Source organism: Chinchilla lanigera, unplaced genomic scaffold (assembly GCF_000276665.1).
Source record: "Chinchilla lanigera isolate Chin_1 unplaced genomic scaffold, ChiLan1.0 scaffold00112, whole genome shotgun sequence".
Lineage (NCBI taxonomy): Eukaryota > Metazoa > Chordata > Mammalia > Rodentia > Chinchillidae > Chinchilla > Chinchilla lanigera.
Window position 1 is genome coordinate 2,758,087 of NW_004955513.1, and position 9,961 is coordinate 2,768,047.

A 9,961-nucleotide genomic window follows, 5' to 3' on the forward strand; every position below is an offset into this window, starting at 1 on the left:
TTTTTTTTTTTTTTGGTACCAGGAATCGAACTCAGGACATTGCGCTTGCCAGGCAGTTGCTTGTGCCACTGAGCTGTATACCTGGCCCATTGGCAGGCTTTATTTAAGATTTTAATTTCCTTTTCATTCCCAATATCCCTTGAAGGCCACACCTCCAGGTACATCACTTCCTCCAATGATATCACTTCCTTCCACCAGGTCTCACCTTCTAAAAGTTCCACCAGCTCTCAGTTGCACCATAGGCTGGGGACCAAGCCTTTAACATGTGGATCTTGGGGGACATTCGTGATCTGAGCCATAATGGGGGACTGACATGTAAGGAGTATACAAGTGTAGATCAGAGAGTGTGTACAAGGACCTCAAAGGAGGGCAACAGGAGGAAGATTCGTGGCAACAAAGGCAGAGATGTAGGGCCATTCACCTGCCATCTGATCATCCCTGGAGGGTGCAGCCAACCTGAGGAGTTGGGGGAAGCGGGACAAAGACATAAAGTGTTCGTGGAGCCAGTGCAGGGGGCACAGGATCTTCATAGGTGAAGGGGACACAGAGTGAATGGAGTGTGGGGAATGGAGTCAGGAGGAAATAGTACCGATATTATAGACAGCTAAGTTATGTGGAAATATTATGGGCAGCCAGACAGCGCTAGGCCCTTGAGAGTCAATACAAAAGATGAAAACACTTTACAGCTGTGGCTGGAGGTGCATCTGCTAGAGGCCAGGCCTCAAGACAAAGACGGAATGACCAGGCCTGCATGCGTCCCCAAAGGATAAGTGGTGACACCTGGCCTAGTGATGTCTACATACACATCAGTCAGCTCGGTGAGTGACCAGGACCCCTGGACCCATCCCTTCCTGAAAAGTTCTTTGTTCTTTCCATGCACACTTGCTACGTGACTTGCTTCCCCATTGGATCAGTATTAACCTAAGTGACTCCACTTGTAACCTTATTGGTTGATCATAGTTTTGTCCCACCTTGTACTCTCCTCATGATTTTGTGCCACCTCATGATTTTCCCCTAAAAAGTGGGGTCCACAGCAACCCACCTGGCCCCCCTCCTGCCTCTCAGGAACTCTCTCCCTCAATAAATATTTCCTACTGTTAACCTCCATTGTTCCTTAGAATTCATTCTTTGATTTTGAGTATGAACATGAACTTGGCATATGTGACATATAGCAGATTGGGAGTTATATTTCTTCTATATCATTCCTGTATCACTGAGAATCAATAAATGGGATTGTATCAAACTAAAAAGCTTCTGCACAGCAAAGGAAACACCCAACAGAATGAAGAGACAACCTACAGAATGGGAAAAACATTTTGCAAGCTCTTCTCAGAGCATTATCAGGTAGTTCCTTTAGAAATGGGTCACCAATCAAACATTTTACAGGTCCTTGCCTCAAGCAAAGAATTGAACATGACAAACCAAAAATGGTGCCAAAAGTTTATTTCAAAAATGAGGAGTGTGCCGGGAGTGGTGGCGCATGCCTGTAATCCCAGCACTTGGCAGGCTGAGGCAGGAGGATCATTGCAAATTCGAGGCCAACCTGGGCTACAAAGTGAGCTCAAGGCCAGCCTGAACTGCACAGTAAGACCATGTCTCAAAAAGACAAAAAAGAAAATAGTGAGGAGTGAAGGGGTAAGGGAAAAACTGGTACTTCTTAGGCTGGGCAGGAGAAGAAAAAAAAAAAAGCAAACCCTAGTCTAGAAGACAGAGATGGGCTACCATGAGGAGTCATGTTAGCAGGTTCTTCATGGCATTTGTGTCCTTATATGTCATCCATCTCTCTTTTTTTTGTATCGGGACTCAAACTCAAGACCTTGCACTTGCTAGGCAGGTGCTTGTGCTGCTGAACTATATCCCCGGCCCATGTCATCCATATCTCATAGGAACCTGTGCGAAGTTTTACATATGGAATCCTGGGAATTATTTGGCACTGTCCTGGGATCTTATAATTAACAGGTTCCACTTATTTTCCCAGCCAGCTTTGCCGTGTCCTACCTCATGTCTCAAGAGGACTAGTATCTAGAATATATAAAGAACTCAAAAATTTAGACCCCTCAAAATAAAAGACCCGATCAAAAAATGAGCAATGGACACATCACAGAAGTACAAACGGCCAATAAATACATGATGCTCAATATCGCTGACATTAACACAAATTAACACTGAGATTTCATCTTACCTCAGAAAGAACAGCTATCATCAAGAAATCAAATAATAGAGAAGGGGGTGGCTTCAGCATCGCAGCACCTGCCTGACAAGCCCAAAGGCTGTGAGTTCCATTCCTGGTACCAGTAAAAAAAGAAAGAAAAAGAGAGAGAAATCAAATAATAACAGATGCTGATGAGGCTGCAGAGAAAAAAGGTAGTCTTCTTCGCTGTTGGTGGGAATGTAAACTAGTGCAACCACTATGGAAATTAGTATGGAGATTCCTCCGGAAACTAAAACTAGAAAGTCCATTTGACCCAGCTATTCCCCTTCTAGGTCATCTTCCCTAAAGAGTTAAAGACATCATATTCTAGTAACCCATGCCACCCGTGTTTATAGCAGCACAACTCTTAATAGCTAAATCTTAGAAGCAGCCTATATGTCCATCAGCGGATGAACGGATAAGGAAAGTGTGGTATTTACAAACAGGGGAGTGCTACTCTGCCACAAAGAAGGATAAATTTGAGTCATTTGTTAGAAAAGTAGATGCACCTTGCATCACGTTAAATGAAATCAGACACACAAGCTTAGATAGTACACAGTTTCTTTCATATGAGAAACCAAATTATAAATAAAGAGCAAAATAAAAGATAGGTAATAGGAGAGAGATAGATCTTTCTCAAATGCGAAGGGGAACAAGAGGAGGAGGGAGGGGAGGCAGGGGAGAGAGGGGGAAGGAGAAAGAATTGAGAAGTGTTTTGTGCTTGCGCCAACTGGGCATGAATAAACATTGTGTCCAGCAAACATGGGCTCATAAAAATGAATACAAGCAAAGGGGGTGTCAGGGGGAGCAAGCTGTTGGGGGTCAGAGCTGTGGTGCCTGTACGCACCCTCTCATTGGCCATTCGGGGGTGGATACCCCCAGAGAGCTGTCCAAGACCCCACATTCTACACTGGCCGTCATCTCCAGGGCCCCAACCCCCCAGGAGCACACTGGGGGTCTGCCCCAGGACAGGACTGGCTGAGGGTGCTGTGCCATCCTCCCAGCGCAGGCCCCCGGGTGCAGTGGGAGGAGCCGCAGGCTGCCCTCCTGGCCCTTGCTGGGAGGAGGCCAGGAAGCTCGCAAGAGTAAACACCGCCTGGTGTCCTGCTCAACCAGCCAGACAGTGAGCAGGGGCCTCCAATTCCACAACGAGGAGATCCCGGGCCCCAGCCGCCCGCTCCTGCCGCCTCGGACTGCTCTTGAGGATGAACCAGCTTTGCCCCTGGGCACGATGCGCCCTTCTCCACACAGCCAGCGCTGGGGGAGTCCTCGCCGGTGCCTTCTTGGTCCTGGGCTGCTGGGGGCTGTCGGACTTCCAGCAGGTGGGCTCAAGCCGGGAGCGTGGCGCTTGGTCATGGTCTTCCTCCTGTTGACCTTGATGGCTTCGGCTTCAGGGATGCTCGGGTGGAGGAACCAAGCCTGGGTTGGGGGGATGAAGGTCGCCAACCAAAGAGGAGTTGGTTTCTTCTACTGAGGACAAACAGATGCCAGTTGTCCCAGACCTGTGTCGGTTGCTTTCCTCTGCCTCCCCTCCCTGTCCCCTCCTCTGTCTCTGATTCTGTCCTTCCCTCCTCTGTCTCCCCTCCTTTTTCCTCTTCCTCCATCTCTCTCTTCCTCTCTTTTCTTGCAGAGCTTTCTGCAGGCTCTGGAGCCCAAGGAGGTGTCCTCTTACTTTGGCGCTGATGCAGCCTTCGAAGGTACACGTCCTGCTGCCCCCTTAGCTGGGGGAGTTTCTCAGATTGGGGGGCAGTGCCCCAGAGTCAGTGGTTGGGGTTCCTGGTGGCTCTGGAGGGATGAGGTCAGAGGAGCAGCAGTCACCCTGTTCCATTAGCTCTGTCACTTCCGGCCAAGTTGATAAAAGCTGGAAGGAATGTTCTGTTCGGGCTGAGGTCCTGAACCCAGGCTTCTGTTGGAGGCCCGAGGGAATGGTCATTAGCTGGCAAGTCCCTTCTGCTAGGGCCTCTGCTGGGCTGGCCTGTTTTCCGGAACTCGAGAGTTTCTGGCTATGGATATAAATATTTATTCCTCTTTTGGGAACAAGGTAGTGCTGGATTGGGCTGCCCCCAGACCCTATCCTATGCACCTCTTTGTGGTAAAGTCTTTTCCCTGTGGCCTGAGGGTCTCAGGGTCTCAGCTCCCTGCCCAGGAGAGCCGTTGTTGGCTTTGATCAAAGGTTGGTGGGGTCCAGAGGTTGGTGGGGTAGCAGTCAGGTTAGAGGATTTAGTGGTATCCTCATTGTGCCCCAGCGGAAGCACCTGGCCAGTGCCGGGGGTCAGGCTGGACCCCAGGTCCTCGAGGCTCTGCCTGTCCTTGAGGGCTTGGATGCCATCACCGGGGGCCAAGCCCTCTGCCTTCTGGGCGGCTTTGGGAGGAGGACCGTGAGCTGGCCTGGTGCCTGCTTTCCAGGAGACCAGACTCCACTTGGGTTCTCCCGTTGTCCCGTGGCATTCAAGACTGCAACTAACTTGCAAGCCCTACTTGGCCCCCAGGAGGGCCCGGGGGAGAAGAGGCCACCTGCTGTCCAGCAGCCCTGAAGCTAGGAAGATCAGGACTTGAACCCAGGCCGCGTCCTGCAGGCCTGTGCACCCTCCTCTCACCAAAGGGAGCAACTCAGGCCCATCCCCCAGCAGGAGGACACAGGCAGCCTGGCAGGGTGAGCAAGGTGGCCCCTCTGTCCCTCAGTGCCCCGATTCACCGTGGCTCCACTCACCTGCGCCTGCAAGGACCAGCTCCAGACACGGCCCTGCAGGGCCCTGCGCTGCTCCCTGAGTGCCCCAGGAGTGCCCTTCATCTTCTCCTTCCGGGCCAAGCAGGGCCTCTTGGCTACTTCCTTCATCCAAGAGCGCTTGGTGAACACCTCCCTCCAACTGCTAAAGGAGCCCCTCAGCCAATGCTTCGTAGGGGAACGTGCCCTGCTGCCCCCTGGCACAGTGGCCAGGATCATGTACTGCTCAGGCTACTTGGTGAGTAGGGCTTGGGATGGTAACGGGGACAGGTGGTGCCTGGCGGGACCCTGTGTGTAGAGGTGTCATCCCGGATCCCCCCGTGTGGCCAGCATGCTGGCAGTAGCCCATATCCTGTCTGCCTAATGTCAAATGCACAAGAGACCCTGTTCCCAGGGGGCAACAGAGGCATAGATGAGGAGTGTCCCCAGCCTACCCAGTTAGTGCAAAAGAAGGGTTGGCAACTCCCCAGAGCACCAGGAATAACAGGGGTTGGGGCTTCGGAGTCATACTCTGAGTGCAGGTCTCCTTGGGCCAGTCCCTGGGGCTGGATCCTGCACGTGACCACAGCAGCGCCTGCCTGGCTCTCTCACACACCCCATTAGGGCTTGTCCAAGTGCACCACACAGCCAGAGCCACCGAGGTTGTCATGCACGATGCCACATCCTGGCTTCTGGGTGGGACCCACAGGACCACGTGCAGGAGCAGGACTGGCATGGGAGCGGGTGCTGGCGGCACATGGCAGGCAGTGATCCAGGTCCCCGAGGGGTGTAGCTCCCTGATTGTCCCACAAAGATGGGCTTGGGGGACCGTGGACTTGGGCAGAACCCCTGAAGTAGGCTCAGACAAGTCCATGCCCAGGGGGTTAGCCTTGCACGCTGGAGGCCACCCACTGTCTCTACTGCAGGAGGGCGACATCCAGGTGGGCTCAGGCAGACTGTATGTCCAGCCAGTGAAGAGGAAGCACTGGACGCTGGTGCCTCCCCGGAAGGGGGCCCTGCCCCACCTGATCCACAGGCCTGCCACCCTGGGGTTTGCAAAAGGTACAGCTCTTGGGAGAGGACGGCACCTCCAGGGTCAGCCGGGAGGGCTGGCTCTGCCCCGCCTCTGGGAGGCTGTGGGGAAGGAATGCCCCGCTGAGGTGGGACCCCTGAGCTTTCGGGGAAGGGAGCGCCTAGTGGGGTGTGTGGCCATCGGCCTTCGGAGTCTTCTGGCCCCAGGGCTGCTGGGAGAGGGCTTTTGCTGTTTCCTTTGTTGAAGATGGGGACCTGGAGCCTCAAAGGTGGGACATGGCTGCTCCAAGATCACATGGCTCAAGGGCACGGCAGAGATCTGCAGCCTCCCAGGCCTGGCTGGCGCCCTCCACCAGGCTGCATCAGGGTCCGAGAAGAGTGGCGTCTTGGGGTGACCCTGTTCTCCAGCACATGTCCAGGAGGACAGAACGGGGGCTTGGGGCTTTGTACATAGCCTTTGCAGGGGTGGGATCCTTGTCCCACTTGACAGATGAGATGGTCACAGAAACTCCCTCCTGTGGCTCACCCTCTTGTGTGCCTAGAGTGCCTGCTGGCCCTTGGGGTGCCCATGCCATGCAGCACCTTGGCTTCCAGCAAGAGCGTCCCTTGAAGCCCAGCCAGCCTGTCTCTCCCCTCCAGGAGATCCTGCCCCTGGACTCTGGAGACAGAGACGAAGACGGAGATGGGGACGGGCAGCAAGGGGCATCCTGCACCTGGAGCTGCTGGTGGCCGTGGGCCCTGATGTCCACCACGCTCACCAGGAAGACACCGAGCGCTACATGCTCACCAACCTCAACATCGTGAGTCTTGGGGTGGCAGGGAGATACAACACTCAGAGTGTGTGCCATGCATGGCGGTGCATTTAGGCTCAGCGGGTTGAACTTGGTGTACACCTGAGGCTGGGTTGGTCAGGGGCTGAGCCTGGAGAGGGGCAGGGAGAGGGACAGTCTGCTCTCTCCTCCTCCTCTCCTGCAGTGTGCAGGTCTGGGACCACCTGTGGTCTCCATAGTGCACCCCACAAGGAGCCTTTCACCACTCAGATCCGTGTGGCCAGCAGTGCCTGGCAAAGAAAGGTGCCGTCTGCCCACACTACCCTCTGCTCGCCAGCCCCGCTCTCTCTCAAGCCTGTCCTTTTCCTAGCCAGGGGTGTGGGGCAGACAGGCAGACGGAAGTCTAAACAGACAGCCCGGCAGTGGAGATGCACAGCTCCTCCCGCTCCTGCAGGCACCGTCCCCACGGTCCAGGGCTTGGGGGACAGGGAGCACCACACCCCTCATCACCATCTCAGAGGGACAGAGGTCCACACCGCACAGTGGATGTAACCAGCTGATCGTCAGGGTTCCTCTGCACATGCACACGCACACATACACACACGCACACACGCACACATGCACACACACATTCACACACAGAGAACATGCATAGAAAATGACAGCCCCAGGCTGAGAGGTCGGGCATTCCCCACCACAGCGCTACACCCTAGGACAAGCTTTGTAGAGAGTGACTAGGGCATCACTGAAAAACTGCTCTAAGGTTCGACTGACTGGATTTGAAGGACACTGAAGACCTAGTTTCAGGGAGTGGCCGACAGCTCCCGTCCCCTGCCGACTCACTGGCCTGCTGCAGGGCGGGAGGTGCCTGCTGGCAGTGGCCATGGAGGGCGCTTGGCCCTGGCCTCCTCATCCTGCCCTGTCCCAGGCATCTGGCCCAGCGGCTCCTCCTGCGTATGGTCCCAGTCCCCAACAACCACATGTAGGTTTTCTGCCCCAGCCACAAAGGTGGTTTTCGCAGTGAGAACCGTTTCCTCTAAGTCACTGGAAGCCATTGTTCGGGGTCTCTGCCCCCACCCAATCACCCAGCGCGGGCTGCATTGGCTCTTTCGCCTGCTCTCTGAGGGCCGCTGGGCAGCAGAGATAAGATTAGTTCCTGCCCCCGTGCTTCCTGTGGTGGGAATAGCTATTGTCAGCTCCGGGCATCCACCTGGTGAGGTCCTTCACAGCCACGTTGTCCCCAAGTGCGCTGACAACTAGGGAAGGCTATATCTCCATTTCACAGATGAGGAAACCAAGGCTCAATGCTTGATTAATGGGACCCTGAGCACACAGCTGGGAAGGGGCAGAGACTGGATTTGAACTCAGGCCAGCGGTGGCTGGTGATGGGCTCACCTCCCACAGGCGCTATGTGCTATGGGATGGACAAGCCAGGGCAAACAACGGTAATACAGTCAGTCATGAGCTGTGTACTGACAAAGCCAGGGCAGGAATGGGCTTGTGGTGGCAGGAGGTGGCCCTTGGGGTCAGACTCAGCAAGCAGAGCGGGGGAGGTGTTCCTGGCAGGTGGGCGGAGAGAAGACAGGGCCACGCAGGCGGAGGCCGAGGGTGATGGTGCACTCTCGCCATCTTTCAGGGGCTCCCTCTGTGGGGTTGGCTGTCTGATCCACAAGCCAGGGGAGGCCCAGAGGCTCGCGTGACTCTTTGTCATCTATTGAGGGCTCGCAGCCCGAGCACAACCACTTGCCCACACCCGGATGGTGTGTCCTGTCCTGGTGTCCCCATCGGGCCCGGGGCCAGTGCTGCCCGCCTGTGTGTTGCCTCCACAGGGATCCAAGCTGCTGAGGGACCCCTCCCTGGGGGTGCAGGTCCAAGTGCACCTGGTAAAGCTGCTCATCCTTACAGAGCCCAAGGTAGGCTCCCAGCTGGGTTCCGGACCCACGTGGAGTCAGCAGCCTCCGCCCTTTAGCCTCCTCCTGCAGTGCCTTTGGGGCACGGTGGCTCTAGGGGCTGTCAGCCAGGTGGGCCGGCCCGTGACTACTTGCGGAAGCCTCAGTTTCCCCATCCGTAACGTGGGGTGGCAATGGGGCTGTTATGAGATGACCGAGAAACATACCAACAGTGTCAGCACCATGCTTGGGATAGCTCCAGAAAAGCAGGCACTGCTATTGGTCCCGCAGGGAACCCCAAATATCACTGCCAACATCACCTCATCCCTGCTGAGCGTCTGTGAGTGGAGCCGGTCAGTCAACCCTGCTGACGACAGGGATCCTGGGCACGCAGACCTGGTCCTCTATGTCACCAGGTAGCCAAGTCACCATGGCATGCACCTGCCCGGAAGGCCAGGCCTTGACCTGTCCCGCCCTCTGCCCAGGTGACTACTTGCATGGGCAAGTGGTGCCATCTGATGACTGCTTTCTCTTGCCAAGGTTTGACCTGGCGCTGCCTGATGGCAGTCGGCAGGTGCAGGGTGTCACCCAGCTGGGGGGCGCCTGCTCACCCTCCTGGAGCTGCCTCATCACTGAGGACACTGGCTTCGATTTAGGGGTCACCATCGCCCATGAGGTCGGGCACAGGTATGTAGCTGTTCCAGCTGTCCCCAGGCTCTGGCTGGGGAGCTGGCCCAGGCGCAGGGTGGACGGAGGGTCTTGGCGGGCAGTGGGCCCTGGCAGAGGCTGCCAGGGGAGCCTGCACCTGACCCAAAGGACTGGCAACGGTAGGGCCAGCCAGGGCCACCTGACACTTCAGGCCACCTGACACTTACCAGATAGTTAGAAGAACATTCCCTGCCCCTGGCCAAAAAAAGTAAAATAAACAGCCATTAGGAAATAAGTTCTGCAGGAAACTCAGGTAATGAAAAGGCAGGCTGTCACAGTGACCCCAGATGCCACCACTTGAAGGAGGTTCCTCTCGCACTGTGCTTTCTGTTCCAGTCTTTCTTTACGTACATGCACACGATATTTTATGTGCCAAACTGGGCTCATGTGGAACCCTGCTTTTCAGCATAACAGCATATCCCCAAAATCTCTCCCAGATCTCTTATATTGTTTTTATAATGCACCGAAATTTATTTGATTTATTTCTTCATGTTGGGTACTTAGACTGTTTCTGAATTTGTCCTGTTACGTACAGTATGCATTGCTGTGAGCAAATCTTTTCTCCTGTCTTTTGTCATTTCCTTAGGGTAATGGGTTTCTTTTTGATTTTTGTTCTTTTTTCACTTTTTTCACTTTTTTTTTTTTTTTTTTTTTTTTTTTTTTTTTT

At 54.7% G+C, this 9,961-nt stretch overlaps 1 protein-coding gene across 4 annotated transcripts in view; it reads left to right on the top strand.

Annotated features, from left to right (window-relative positions):
* Positions 1 to 3,299: 3,299 nt before the first annotated feature.
* Positions 3,300 to 9,961, top strand: part of Adamts13 (ADAM metallopeptidase with thrombospondin type 1 motif, 13) — a 25,062-nt gene continuing 18,400 nt past the window's right edge. For all 4 annotated transcript variants that reach the window (XM_013506558.1, XM_013506561.1, XM_013506559.1 and 1 more), the window contains exons 1-9: positions 3,300 to 3,513; positions 3,822 to 3,888; positions 4,874 to 5,154; positions 5,822 to 5,957; positions 6,175 to 6,294; positions 6,567 to 6,727; positions 8,527 to 8,610; positions 8,878 to 9,002; positions 9,127 to 9,273. In XM_013506558.1, coding sequence (XP_013362012.1) covers positions 3,397 to 3,513; positions 3,822 to 3,888; positions 4,874 to 5,154; positions 5,822 to 5,957; positions 6,175 to 6,294; positions 6,567 to 6,727; positions 8,527 to 8,610; positions 8,878 to 9,002; positions 9,127 to 9,273 — 1,238 coding nt within the window. In that variant the 5' untranslated portion in view covers positions 3,300 to 3,396. The remainder of the gene's footprint in view (positions 3,514 to 3,821; positions 3,889 to 4,873; positions 5,155 to 5,821; positions 5,958 to 6,174; positions 6,295 to 6,566; positions 6,728 to 8,526; positions 8,611 to 8,877; positions 9,003 to 9,126; positions 9,274 to 9,961) is intronic.